This window comes from Protobothrops mucrosquamatus, unplaced genomic scaffold (genome assembly GCF_001527695.2).
Source record: "Protobothrops mucrosquamatus isolate PMUCROS unplaced genomic scaffold, P.Mucros_1.0 scaffold267, whole genome shotgun sequence".
Lineage (NCBI taxonomy): Eukaryota > Metazoa > Chordata > Lepidosauria > Squamata > Viperidae > Protobothrops > Protobothrops mucrosquamatus.
In genome coordinates this window covers 409,529-424,504 of record NW_015386612.1, presented here as the reverse complement: position 1 = coordinate 424,504, position 14,976 = coordinate 409,529, and the positions used below count along the sequence as shown (strand labels likewise).

Below are 14,976 nucleotides of genomic sequence, written 5' to 3'. Positions count from 1 at the left end.
AGGCCTCTTTTCTTGACTCAAAGCAGTGATGGCGAACCTTTTAGAGACCGAGTGCCCAAACTGCAACCCAAAACCCACTTATTTATTGCCGGGTGCCAGGTGGGCGTGGCCCACTGGGTGGGCACGGCCAAGGTGGGCGTGGTCACCTTGATGTTGCTCGTGGGGAGGGACGCCTGTGGGGGCCAGGCAGGGTTGAGGGAGATCCAGGGGGTCTCTGGCAGGTGGGGTGGTGGGTAGGAGGCTTGTCCTGCGGGGTGAGGTGAGGCAGGGTGGGGGTGCCATTATCTCAGGGCATGGCAAGGCAGAGGCCAGGGCGGCTGCTGCCTGACACCATCGGCCCCCGCATACAGAGGCCAGCAAGCGCATGGGGGCCGACAGTGTCCGTCAGCCACAGCCTGCCGGCCCCTCGACTGGCACACTCTGGGGCTCCGCAGCCCACCACCAGCAGTTCAGAGAAGTGCCCACAGAGAGGGCTCTGTGTGCCGCCTCTAGCACGCATGCCATAGGTTCGCCACCACTGCCTCAAAGTATGTTTGTAAGGTGAGAAGGAAGTTGACCAGGGATTGAATGCTGACATTAATTAATGCTTTCCATTGACTGACAGGAGGGAGGGTAGGCTGGCACAGGGAGGTGGAACATTTCTTTCCTGTTTGCTGCCTTTACTGTATAGCTGTATCACTTGGAATTTTCTGGATGTGCTGGGACAATTCTTAAAACACCCAATAAGCATCACTTTGCAAGCTCCCCGGGATAATGGGAATTGTTGTCTGGAACCTCTGAAGCTACCAGATATGGTGAGGTTCTTAAAAATATCTATGATTAACACCTAGAGCAGCAGGGGTAGGGAACCTTGGCTTTTTTATGACTTGTGGACTTCAATACCCAGAATTCCTGATCCAGCCTTGCTGACTCATGAATTCTGGGAGTCATAAAAGAGCCAAGGTTCTCTACCCCTGACTTAGAGCAATTGCTTCATGTGGCTTACACTATTCAAGATTTGATGGATCTCATTTAATATATGTTTTAAAATTACTGTAATGTATTCCTTTATTTTAAAAAAACAATTTTGCTAAAACCTATGGTTGCAAGTAAATGTACATATCTTTTAAAAATTAATCTGTATTGAAGCTTTCAACAGAATAAAAACAATACAAATTTAGAGTTGACGAGAAAAATAATAGAGAAAAGTAGTAAGAAAGAAGAAACAAAAGAAATAGAAAAGAAAAAAAAGAAAGAAAAAATAATGAAGTGGCTTTTGATATTCTTAACAACAGTTATACATACATTTATATTTTACTCTCTCTGTGTAAGCTTGCATACTAATTTCCTTCTTTCCATAATCTTCCATAATCCATTAACCTTTCTAATTATCAAATCTGTAAATCTCCAGTTCATCTTTTAATTTTTTTCAGCAAGATATCCATACGGGTAAATTAATGTATTCCATGATGTTCCCTAATTCCTAATGTATACACCCAGAAATAGTACACAAATGGTATACTGTATACTTGTTTTAAATATAATTTGGCAAGCTTCTCCACAAACTTTCCTCTTGAGTCATGATATTCTTTTATTACTTAATCCTATGACTTATCCCCAGAATTCTTTGCCAGTCTTTGTCTCCACACTTATTTGATAATCAAACATAGGTTTTATTTTAACATTTTAAAAAAATATATAAATTATACCAGTACATACATAATGTAATTTTTACATAGATTCTCCTAAGAAAATCTTTAGTGGTAGATATGTCATGCTTTCCAAAGGTTCAGCAGGTCTGTCTATATCTTAGGAAGTTTAGTTCTGCAAAAATTTGAGGCTCGTAAGTTATCAATCCCTGCCATGATATCTCAACCAAGCATTTGTGACTTTGCAATTTCAGTGTTCTATGTAGGCTTTTAAAAATTATTTTGTACTGATGGGATATTATTTTATCTTTAGAAGCATCAGCACTGACTAATGAACATAGTGGAAGAATAATTACAATAAACAGAATGAGTAGCCTGGTGAAGGTTGAGTCTCGTCTCCATCCTGTTTCTTTCCTGCCAATGACTGCTCTTCAATATGGCAATATCTTCATGTCTGACTTAAAACAATGTTTTCTTAATTTTACAGCATGAAGCCCATCCTTTTGTGAGATTCACGGATGACATTTTCATTATCTGAACTCATGGAAAGGAAACTCTCATCAAATTCCATCATGATTTCAACTGTTTACACCCTTTCCATCAACTTCAACTATCCAAAGAAGAATCTACTGCGTTGATGTTACTATAAAACTACACAATGGATATTAAACATTATGTAGGAAATCTGCAGATGTACAGATTGCCACGCATGACTACATGCTTCCTATTGCCACCCAGAAGACACCCCCAAACCTATAATCTATAACCAGACTCTACACTACAACCACATTTGTTCTGTTCCAGTTGACAGAAATGGTCAAATGATGGAATTAAAATGAATGCCTGATTCAGGAAACTGAACTACCCACCCAATGAGGTGAGTAGACAAATCACTACAGCCAGAACAATTTTCAGGGAAGATATATTGAAATTCTGATCATAGAAAGAAAACACCACTGGTTCTCATTTATTTTCATAGCTCATAGCACTCAAATACATTATTAATAGGCTACAGCTCATACTGGACAATGACACTGCACTTTTTCAGGCACTAGATGGCAAGTCAATACTTGTAGAAGTAAGTTTCTTTCAAATAATAAAGAGCAACAGGACAATGATACCTGAAGCAAACCCAATTGTCAACTTTATCCACAACATCTACACCAACAGCACCATCAGAGGTCTTAACAAATACATAAAATGAGAGGCACCTTCACACACTCTTCCTTCAATATGATACAAGCCATCATCTGCGAGCAGTGCTCCTCTGGATTCTAATAGGACAAATACAACAGATTTTGTAAAACAGAACTAATGGATATAAGTTTCACATCAGAACTCAAAACAAGGGCAAAGTAATACAGGTAGTCCTTGATTTCTGACACAACTGGGTCAGGAATCTTAGTCATTGAGTGAAGCAGTTATTATGTGAGATGGCCATGTGATTGCTTTGCTCAGTGATCACAATCTTGGCACTTTTAGTTTCAGTTGTTAAGCGATCTCCCAGTCATTAAGTGGACAGAGCAAAAGAGCCACCTGCCAAGCTCAACTCTTTTGGTGAAAGCAAGAACATAAGGAATCCACTCTATCAATTTCAATAATATGGAAATAGGAACACCGTAGAATAATAAACCCTGTTTCATAGTTGATTTAATACATGTAATAATGTCTTACTAAAAAGCCACACTGATGGGACACTGTATGTGTGTAAATAAAACATTAATCTCATTATATCTCTAACATGACAAGAAGAAGGCAAGAAGAAGAAAAATAAGAGTTCTCAAAAGAAACCAGCATGGCTGCATAAAGAACTCTCTGATAAATTGAAAGATAAAAAGGACAAGTATAAAAAGTGGAAAGAGGGGCACATAACTAAGGCAGAATATCAGCAATAGCTCGAGCCTGCAAAGAAGTGAGGAAAGCTAAGGCTCAAAATGAACTTGCGACAAAAGTCAAAAATAACAAAAAAAAGCTTCTTTCAACATGTAAAAAACAAGAAAAAAAGTTAAGGAAATGATTGGTCCATTAGTGGAAGAAAGTGGCAAGAAGGTGACAAGCAACAGAGAGAAAGCAGAACTATTTTACTCGTTTCTTGCATCCGTCTTTACACAAAGGGAAAAAACAGTCCAACCTATCAAAAACAGTACCATAAAAAACAGATTAGAAACACAAGTTAAGATAGGCAAGAAAATGGTAAGTGAGCCTAGATGAGTTCAAATCACCAGAACCAGATGGATTACACCCGAAGGTTCTGAAGGAACTGGCAGATGTGATCTCAGAACCACTGAACTATATCTTTCAAAGATCTTGGAGCACTGGGGAAATACCAGAGGACTGGAAAAGAGTTGATGTAGTTCTCATCTTCAAAAAAGAAACAAAAATGGATCCAGGAAACTACAGACCTATCAGCCTGACCTCAATATCTGGGAAGATTCTGGAAAAGATAATCAAGCAGTGAATCAGTGAACACCTAGAGGCAAACAAAGTCATTACCAAAAGCCAACATGGGTTTGTCAAAAACAGATCATATCAAACAAATCTTATTGCATTCTTTGACCAAGTGACAAAATTAGTGGATCAGAGGAATGCTGTGGATATAATTTACTTGGATTCAGTAAGGCATTTGATAAAGTAGACCACAACCTACTACCTGATAAGATAGAAAAAATGTGGGTTAGACAGCATCACCACCAGATGGATTCATAGCTGGCTGACTGGCCATACTCAGCGTGTGGTCCTCAATGGAACTGCATCTACATGCAGGGAAGTGTGTAGTGGGGTGACCCAGGGCTGGGCCCAGTGCTCTTCAACATCTTCATCAACGATTTGGATGAGGGGATAGATGGGGAACTCATCAAATTTGCACCAAGCTGGCAGGAATAGCTCCAGAAGATAGGTTTAAGATACAGAAGGATCTTGACAGACTTGAACATTGGGCACTATCTAACAAAGTGAAAAAACTAAGGTTCTACATTTAGGCAAGAAAAACCAAATGCACATAGGTAGTACTTTGCTCAATAGTAGCAACTGTGAGAGGGATCTTGGAGTCCTAGTGGACAATCACTTAAATATGAGCCAGCAGTGTGCTGCAGCTGCCAAAAAAGTCAACACAGTGCTGGGCTGCATTAACAGAGGGACAGAATCAAGATCATGTGAAGTATTAATACCACTTTACAATGCCTTGGTAAGGCCACACTTGGAATATTGCATCTAGTTTTGGTCACCACAATGTAAAAAAGACATTGAGACTCTAGAAAGAGTACAGAGAAGAGCAACAAAGATGATTAGGGGACTGGAGGCTAAAACATATAAGGAACGGCTGCTGGAATTGGGTATGTCTAGTTCAGTGGTGGCGAACCTATGGCACAGGTGCCAGAGGCGGCACTCAGAGCCTTCTCTGTGGGTACGCGCGCCATCGCCCCAGTCCTAGGCCTTCAACTGGGTTTTATAAAACCTTTTTGCTTTAGGCCTCCACCGCCGTGTGCAAAAAAAAAAAGGTTCAATCAATCAATCAATTTCAACTTCTCACGGAAAAAAAAAGATCTTGCAAAGTTGGAATTGATTGATTGAACTTTTTAGTCCCACCCAGTCTGCCGTTACCACCGCAGCCATGTCCACCCAATGGGCCACACCCACCCAATGGACCATACCCACCCGGCACCCGATGATGCATAAATAGGTTTTGGGTTGCAGTTTGGGCACTCGGTCTCTAAAAGGTTCGCCATCACTGGTCTAGTTTAATGAAGAGAAGGACGAGGGGTGACATGATAGCAGTGTTCCACTATCTCAGGGGTTGCTACAAAGAAGGGGGAGTCAAGCTATTCTCCAAAGCAGAAGAAGGAGGCAAGAAGGCAAGAAGCACTTGAAGGCAAGACAAAAAGCAACGGATGGAAACTAACCAAAGAGAGAAGCAATCTAGAACTAAGGAGAAATGTCCTGACAAGTTACAACAATTAACCAGTGGAACAACCTGCCTCCAGAAGCGGTGAATGCTCCACCACTGGAAGTTTTTAAGAAGAAACTGGACAGCCATTTGTCTGAAATGGTATAGGGTTTCTTGCCTGAGCAGGGAGTTGGACTAGATGACCTCCAAGGTCCCTTCCAACTTTATTATTATGATGACTCAACTATATTATTACAATGGACTCAAATGTCCAAAGTATTCATTTTTTTTCTTGAATAAAACATAATTTAAGAACTATTGAAGGTTTTTATATTGATGTTACTACCTCTTCCTGACGGCTAAGCAAAAGAGGGAACCTCTAAATTCTTTATTCCATTATTGAAGTTTACATATCAAATTGACTCATCACCAACAACATTGTTTAAAGAATAATGGCTGTATAGGCTACTTGTGTTATTATCTATATAGAAATAATTGATAAACTAATGAAAAAGGGCCTAATGATATTCAGAACGGTAATTATTCTTGCAGAAAAAAACAATGGATCAATAAGTCTCCTACTGAGCCTGTGCATCCACTATCTTACCCAGGCTAGGAGAAAAGACACCGCCCCTTTGCTTTTTGCCACATCTTATTTGGACATTTTTGTTCGCGTTCTTGGTTTTGCCTTGTTAAGCGTATTTCTGGATCTGGATGTTGGTCGCTTCTCTTGCTTTTTTGTACGGCGGAACAAAAGGAAGTCGAGGGACTCCAAAGCGAGGAGCGCAAGTTCCGCCAGGAGGCGCTGCAGACGCCTGTGCGGGGAGGCTCGGCGCCCGGCCCTTGCGTACGGCCTCTCGTGCCCGAAGTGGGCGATTCGGCGGGTGCGTGCTGACGCAGGTGCTCGCCTGGCCCCGCCCCTTGCCGGAGCGCGGCGGCGGCGGCGGCGGCTGCAGACTCGGCGATCGTGGAAGGAGGTCGCGGAGCCCGTGAAGGGGAAGCCGCGGCAGGCACGTCCCCGTCGGTTCCTCGGCCTGGGCGCTCTGCCCTTTTCCTGCCCCCTTCTCCAGCATGTCTTCCGTGCCAGACGCTGCCGCAGGGGACGAGCTGAAGCAGGCGAAGGAGATGGAGGACGCGGAGAAATACTCCTTCATGTCCACGGTCACCAAGGCGCCCAAGAAGGTGCGGGCCGCCCGGGGGCCAAGCAGTAAACTCGGGGGGGCGCTCGGTGGGTCTCTCGGGGGCGGAATCGGAGTCCACTTGGGCCTTGCAAAGGAGAAGCGAAGTGCCGGCCGGGACTGGCGTCCCCTGAAAGTCATGCCCTTTCAATGGGAAACTCCTTCCTCTTGACCCCTGGGATGGGACTGGGGGCGGCCGGCCGGCTAGCCCTCTGCACGTGCCCCGAGGAGCTCTTCCTCCTTGATTTGCCGCTGGGGCTGGGGCTGAGAGCCGGTCCTGAAAACGGATTCCGCGGGGCGGAAAGGGAAGGGGTGCGGACCAGTCGAGGAGGAGGGGGGGAAAAAAAAAACACCTCCACGAAGGAGAAAGAGGACAGCAGGGGCTCTGGAGCTGGGCAGGCGGTGGCTCAGGTTTATTATGGGAGCTTTGGACTCTTTGTTAACTGCTGAAAGCGGCCCGGGTGTTCAGGCTGCCAGGCCCAGGCGGGACTAGGTACCGCAGTTGTATTAAGGCGTTTATCCTCGTTCTTCCCTCCCTATGGAAAACGCTGCTGTTAGGCAGGATACTAAATTGGAACTTCATGCCTGTGGTATGATACTGTCCGCACCACTATCACACCTCTAGCTAGAACAGTGGTTCTCAACCTTTTTAATGCCGCGACCCCCAACCGGTCGTAAGTCGAGGACTAAACCGGTCGTAAGTCGAGGACTACCCAACCGGTCGTAAGTCGAGGACTTTCCCTGCCCGGGAGCGCTGCGCATGTGTGGTTCCGCCCCCTGCGCCGGCTGAGGCGTAGCTGGCAAGCGGCAGAGACTGAGCAGGCCGACCACCAGCTGGCCCAGCCCAAGGGAGGTAAGGCACCCGCCGGAAAAGGGGGAAAAAAATGGCGGACAGCCTTGCTTGGCGACCCCCGTGAAATGGTCGATCGACCCCAAATGGGGTCGCGACCCATAGGTTGAGAACCGCTGCTCTAGCTAGAAGCAGTGTGGGGCCAAGATCCACATAGACTGTCCTCTACATACAAGATTAAGTGGTTTACCTATCCCATAAGAATGTATTCGTATAGTACTACAGTACTGAAGTTTGGAAACATCCTTTGTGACTATGTGTCTTTCATAGTTTGTGTGCTGTTCCATGCTGCATCTTTGTATCATGAACCCCAAGTATGTTCTTGTTACACCATTGCAGCGTTTGTTTTTGTTTCGTTCAATCATGTCCTATTCTCCGAGATTGCCTTGATAAAATCCCTACAGTTTTCTTGGCAAGGTTTTTCAGAAGTGGTTTGCCATTGCCTCTTTCCCAGGACTGAGAGAAAGTGACTAGCCCAAGGTCACTAGCTGGCTTTTGTGTCTAGGGCGAAACTAAAACTCATGGTTCCAGTTTCCAGCCTGATTGCCTTAACCACAAACCAATAGTGCACACAGTCTTTTATAATCCTTTATAGAGTCTATCTCTTCCTTAAATGTGCCGGTTCAGAGCTTGCCATGAAAAATTGCACACATATTCTTTGCACAACTTAAATGGAACCTAATTTGTACTCCTGTTTGCTTTAGACATTTTTTAAAACTCTCCTTCTCTTTGCAGGTATTGCTTTTAGCAAAGCTGCACTTGTCACCTCTTGAATAATGCACAATTAAATTCTCCGTTTAGAATTGCTTGGGAATTCCATCTGAGCTGAACATTAAGGCCTCTCTAGATCCATAGTGCATGACTGAGTTTATACTTGAACAGAGCACAGAGCAAAAACTTCAGAGGCAGCAGGAGTGTACCAGGCTAAATGGATTAATACTGAAGCACAATTGAACTTATTAAGATAATTTCATTTACTTTATTTGGAAAGTTTTGTTCACCTCTTACAAATACTACCGATCCCTTTGTGCAGCTTTTAGGTAGTAAATTCAATAGGTTGACAGTAACTGAAGGATCTACGTCAAAAGGTGCTTTAATTGAAATGCTCTATGAACCGGATTGTAAAACTAAATCAACAGACCTTGCTAAAACTTTAAATTTTGAAAAACATTTGAGATATTTTCCCTTTACCTTCCCTTAAGTATTAGGAATTCTTCTATAGATATAGATATTATTTTTGTGAACTATATCTGTAAGCAAACAAATTTAATTCACATTTCCAAGATATGAGAAATGCACTTATCTTTTACATTATGTATTTATCCAAAATTTTCAATACAATTTGTCACTCAAAAATGGTGTATTATACAAGAATATCTATTTGGGAAAGTTTCATCTAAAGATGTAATTTCTTTTTTAAAGCATGATTATGGTGAAATTTAATGGAATGGTCTTACGATTGAAAATTTGATGTTTTAATGTCCACAGTATCTATGTTGCATTAAAATTCAAAAGAGCTTACATACAGAGCATTTCTTTAACTAATAATCTGCTTGCTTTGGTCTGACCATTTGAACTTTATATCACCAAAGTGTTTTTGTAACCTTAGGGTGAAAAGTTGTGGTTCTGATTTTACAAAGAAAACTTTTCATGTTTGAGGCTTTTCCTATGCAAAAGTAGAATGTTAAAACTAGTGGAATCATATAATATAATATAATAATTCCAAAAACTACATTTAATGTTTGATATGTGACATGCAAAGAAATATCTGGACACATCCTTAATAGCTGAGATGATGGAGGAAGCATATAATCCAGTCTTGTGCTGGCATCTGTCTCAGAAAAAATAGTGGAGCATAGGGAATACTGTCAGCGTAAATGCTTCTTGCTTGCGTATATTTTATATTGTAGCTTTACTGATAATTTTTCTTACATTATCTTTTCACATCTTCTACCAAACAGTAAACCTGTTGAAACCAGTAGGATTTATTTACCATAGGATGCAGTTGTAGAAGAGGCCCCTAACTCTCCAATTTCTTGCCAACAACTGGAAAGGATTTTTTTTTAAAAAAAAAATTACCTCCAGAATCGTTCTGTAGCATTAGTGGACTTGGGTATATGATTGAAGACCAAGAATGTTTAATACTCAGGTCCAAAGTCCTTTGTGGCCCACTGCTTCCTAGTTCATGACATCAGGAATTGTTGCTTTCAGAATTTAATGGTGCAGCAGGAGAAAGTTTTCAGTGTTGCAATTTCCAATCAGAGGTTCAGAATGCTTTCTCCAACTTCAGAGGAATGAATCTTATTGATATCTGTGGCCATGGGTTTGTATAAAAACTAATGTTCATAACTTTTGGGAACTAAACAAATCTTTCAGAAAGTTCAGGCTCACTCAAGCAGTTTGAAATCTACTTAAGCTTGTTAGTTCAGTAATAGATGAGCCCTTGTGTAAAACTGTGATGCTTGGTAATTTTTTTTGTAATTCTGGGGCTTGCTTCTTAAATTGATCATATTACTTGGAACTTTTGGCACATAAAATATAAAAGTATATGTCTACTGGTCATATATTTTCCTGGATTTCAAATAGATTCCTGTTTAATTCATCTATCGATTGCATAATATATATTTCTTGAAGTTTTAGTTTTCCAAATTGACCAGTTTTGGTTCATACATACATGCATGCATGCATACACACACATACATAGATATATACATACATGGTTTTTAACAAAATGTATTCTGTTTTAAGTTTTTACAGAAAATATATATTATGATGATTATATTTCGTGATCAAAAATGCTTTCAATGAAAACTGAAGATACAGATTTATTATATTATGTATTTGTTTGATGGACTTATATCTCACTTGTCCTTCAAGAGTTTAAAGTAGTGCACATCACACTCCTTCCCTTTTCACCTTGTCAGGTAGGTTATGCTAAAAGAAACTGACTTACCCAAAGTTACCCAGTGGTTTTGAACAAGTTTTTCTACATTCAGCCCAATACCATAACCAGTACACTACACCTGTCAACTTTATTTAGAATCTTCATTGTATATAGTGAGAATTTAGTATCCATGAAATACAGGATTTACATTCATTTTTATGCTTTTAGAAATATTCTGATGAAACCCATAGATAGGAGTAACTTTGACATGCAATTAATTTCAAAAAGCTATAAGTGAAACTTTTTGAAACAATGACTAGCAAAATGTTATTCTGGCATTAGCTTAGCTGCTATTACTAGGGCTTTTCATGCCTAAGTTAAAAAAAATGGTAGCCCTTTCTGTAACTATGGATAGTTCGAGGATATGTTCGTACATACCTGTAAGGGATTACTAACGGTGCATTTCTTAGATAAATGTTTCTCAGTCATACTACTAATGGTATGCAGAAGTAGACCAAGTTTGGGGGGGAAAATCTTTTCTAAACTGGGAAAGACTTCATTAGAGAAAGTAGAGAGCAGAAAAGAAGGGGAGGCCTAACAGACCACAGTGAGGCAAAGGATCTAGGCATCGTGGCAAAATGAGATACCTCAGAGGATTGAGCTTAGGAGCCAAATAAAATAAGATTTTGCACCAATTAGTTCTCTCATTATTTGACTTGTGTTTTGCTTAGAGCTTAGGATAAAGTAGTTTCTCCAGTGATACATATTACTGCAGCCAGGGCTTTTTTTCAGCCGGAACGCGGCGGAACCGCGTTCCGGCACCTTTTTCCGGGCCGGCCGCACCGGAAATAGCCCCTCCCACACCGGAAATAGCCCCTCCCAAATTTTACTTGCATTCCTGTTCTCTAAAGGGGCGGTCCTAGGGTTTGATGAGGGCGTGGCCAGGTTTGAGTTCCGCCACCTTTTCTCCGAGAAAAAAAGCCCTGACTGCAGCCCTAGTTAGATTTCATTCATTATTTTACAGCAGGATTGTAACCAATATTATGCAGTTTTAAGTTCTTAAAATTTTTAACTGATAACTATAATGACAAATGCATGCAAACATACAAGACCTCTGGAAAAGTGGGTCTGTTCTACTTTAGCAGAACCCAGGTTCTTTGATAGTTTGATGGGAGTTCAGCTAAAGCACTGGAAAACACCGTCATCAGCAATCTGCAGTTCTACTTGGCTGGTATCCCAGCCACCTTTGCACTGGCTGGTACCAGTAATTTCCAGTTTTTCTGATTATGGAGTCAGTGCCTCCACTGTGCTTGGAATCAGCTCATGCTTCCCACAGTCTTTTGTTTCTTAATAGAATCTTCCATTCACCTGAAGGGATGAAAAGTAATCAGAGCAAAAGAGATTCTGCTGCCGAAGCAGTTATTCTCTATAACCACTTTCTTGTCTGATGGCATGAAGAGGAAGTTAACAATTAGTTAACCTTTATTATTACCATGGTTTCAGTTTATAGTTTAACTTTCTACCTTATCCACAATGTTAATTATGATTTGGAGCCAAATTCTTGCCAAGAATGGCTTAGAACAGAGGTTCCCAAACTTTGCCGTACTAGGACCCCTTAAAATAATTACTTGATCTACATATTCCCATCATAAATAAAAGGAACAATTTCATTGGATTAGGGATGAGCAAGAATGAAATACATCAAGAAATATTTCTTTTATTATTATTGCAATTTACTGTATAGGATCTTGAGTCTTGAGTCCTCTAACCATTGTTTTGCCAAAAATAGTAGACAGGCTGATGCTCTAAGTCAGGGGTCTTCAAACTTGGCCCTTTTATGACTTGTGGACTTCAACTCCCAGAATTCCTCAGCCATTCCTTTCCACTCACCTGACTTTCTCCTATTTCTAGACAGATGGACATACTTCAAAACAAAAAATTAACCATCAGTTTCTTTTCTAATATATTAGAAGAACTGGGACTCCTTTTTTCTTAACTTGCATATTTTCAAACTCAGATTATTTCTAAACTAACTACTGTATCTAGGCAAAATGTTTTAAAGCTTCTGTGCACCCAGTAGTAAGTGTAATATCTATATGCTACAAGTGATTAAATACTGCTTGGAATACAAAGCTTTTTAACATTTATGGCTTTTGTAAGAATACTCTAAGAACAAATCATCATATTACATAATATTTTTACCATAACATGGATGGATGGCCAGTAAAATGTAATATAATGTATAGTGTAGTGTAATGTAATGTAATGTAATGTAATATAATTAACCTTTCTCGTTCTGTGTTTGCTTCTGAATCAGAAATTCAACCTTTATGGAATGTCTTGTTTTATTCAATAGTTCATCTCTTTAATAGTTCTTTGACATTCTACAAGGAAATTCCTGATGTGTTGCTAAATGGAAAGCCAGAGGGGTTGACATTATATACGGCTTGGGGAGCATTGACAGTGGTGTTTGCTTGTTAGTTCAGGGCTTTTCAACCTTTTCACCCATTGTACCACTTTTAGAATATGGCAACATCCGAGTACCACCAGTCACCTAGCAAGGTGTCAAAAACTGGATGACCAAAAAAAGGAAAAAAGTGATAAAGTACAGGTAGTCCTCGACTTACAACAGTTCGCTTAGTGACTGTTCGAACTTACAATGGCACTGAAAAAGTGCCCCCAAGCCACAGCCGGGCAAGACACCTGCCTGCCCACCCGGCGGCGCTCTTCCTCCTGTCCGAGGTTGTCATTGTTGTGAGCATTTCTGTTCAGGATTAGCAGCGGGGGTGAGGTGGGGAGGTGTTTGGTTTTTATTCCCCCTGTCTGCTGGGTGGTTGCAGCAGGTTTTGCTCACTTCACATGACCCTGGGACACTGTGACCGTCATAAATATGAATCAGTTGCCAAGCATCTGAATGTAAATCACAAGACCCTGGAGATGCTGCAACATTCCAGCTGATCGGCGCTTCTTCTGGGTTCAACAGAAGTGCTAGGATCAGTGCTGTTTTCCAGCTGATTGGTGCTTCTTCAAGGCTCAGCAGAAGCACCAGGATCAGCGCCAAGCTCCAGCTGGAGCCTGGCGCTGATCCTGGCGCTTCCGCTGAGCCCTGACAGCCCTGCAGCTCCAGCCGTCTCTCGCTCAGGCTTGTGCGGTGCTGCCACCGGTTCAGCTCATTCCCCTCCCCCGCTACCCCTTTTCTAGGATGGTCGCGTACCACTTGCTAGGTGCCAATGTACCACAGGTGGTACCCGTACCACTGGTTGAAAAGCCCTGTGTTAGTTAGTTTTAATGTGACAAACTGAGAAATTTTCCCAAGAAAATATATAAAAAACATTAGCTATCAGATCCTGTAAGTGCAGTGGTGTTAAGGAAAGTTGCTTTGGAGGACAAAAAAAGCCATGTGTGTTGGAATGAAATTACAGTATTGTAAATAAGAAAATAATAGCATAATGATCTGTTGCATAACTAACATGCTACTTGAGTTCTAAACCTTAGATTTGTAGATCTGTAGATCTTAGATCTGCAAATTTGTACTTTGTTCAGATTGTAGTGGAAAAAGTAACTTTTTATTAATCAAATCTAGTCAGCCATTTTAATTCACAAAAGATACTTGAAAAATACGAAGGGGCAACAAAATGTGCCTCAACTTCTTTATGGCAATGGAAACTCTGAATCTTGTTATTACTCTTTGTTCTCTGGCCTATCAAATGTAGCTTCGTTTTGTGACCTCTCTCTCCATAATCATTACCATAAAAGCAATAGTCTGTTTTTCTTTTAGCTTTTTTTTTAGTAATGTGTGATGCCATCAGAAAATTCTGCTGAAGCTTTTCGTGTGATTGTGATGCCAAGGAGAATGTTAATGCCACGGTACAGGTTTGACTCAGTACAATACAGTGCAAACTGATGAGAAAAGATCATTCAGGGTGAACTCAAACAAATGGGGGCACCAGGGAAGCAGACTGCAGCCATATATATATATATATTCGGCAATGTTTAATTGGTTAACTGAATTTAATCTGTGTAGAATGTACTAGACACATTTATCTCAGGTCCTTTGTAAAATGCTGCTGTGATTTTTTTTCTCCTAGCTAATTAACCTTGATGCAGGAATGTATTCTTGTAAGACCCAGAAAAGATTGCAGCTAAATCTTTTGCATTATAATTGAAACAATCGTCCCCTAAACCAGTTTCATTGGATTTAATGGGTGCCATAGGGCTTTCTTTTTCTGCAAAGGGAAGCAACTAAGATTCTTTAATAAATTTAATAATGAGAGAAGCTAACAATTTCTCAATATTGTTCTTTTTTATGGTACCCTTTTGCAAAAGCCAATCATAGAAAATACTGAGTCAGATATGTTTGGCTCTTATATTTCATATCAGAAAAAATATACCGTATATACTCGAGTATAAGTCGACCCGAGTATAAGCCGAGGGACCGATTTTCCCACAGAGAACTGGGAAAAATTGGTGACCCGCGCATAAGCCGAGGGGGCATTTTGGCTGTTCCTCCCTGGCCGCCGCCCCACCCCCGCCGCCCCACCCCCGCTGCCGCC

The 14,976-nt window shown here is 41.1% G+C and overlaps 1 protein-coding gene across 2 annotated transcripts in view; it reads left to right on the top strand.

Annotated features, from left to right (window-relative positions):
- The first annotated feature begins 6,505 nt into the window (after nt 1–6,505).
- The window catches only part of AHCYL1 (adenosylhomocysteinase like 1), a 50,967-nt gene continuing 42,496 nt past the window's right edge, over nt 6,506–14,976 (top strand). Inside the window, exon 1 of one of the 2 annotated variants that reach the window (XM_015814605.1) lies at nt 6,506–6,693. In XM_015814605.1, the coding sequence (XP_015670091.1) occupies nt 6,583–6,693 (111 nt within the window). In that variant the 5' untranslated portion in view covers nt 6,506–6,582. The remainder of the gene's footprint in view (nt 6,694–14,976) is intronic. The other variant, XM_015814604.1, reaches the window with a different exon arrangement.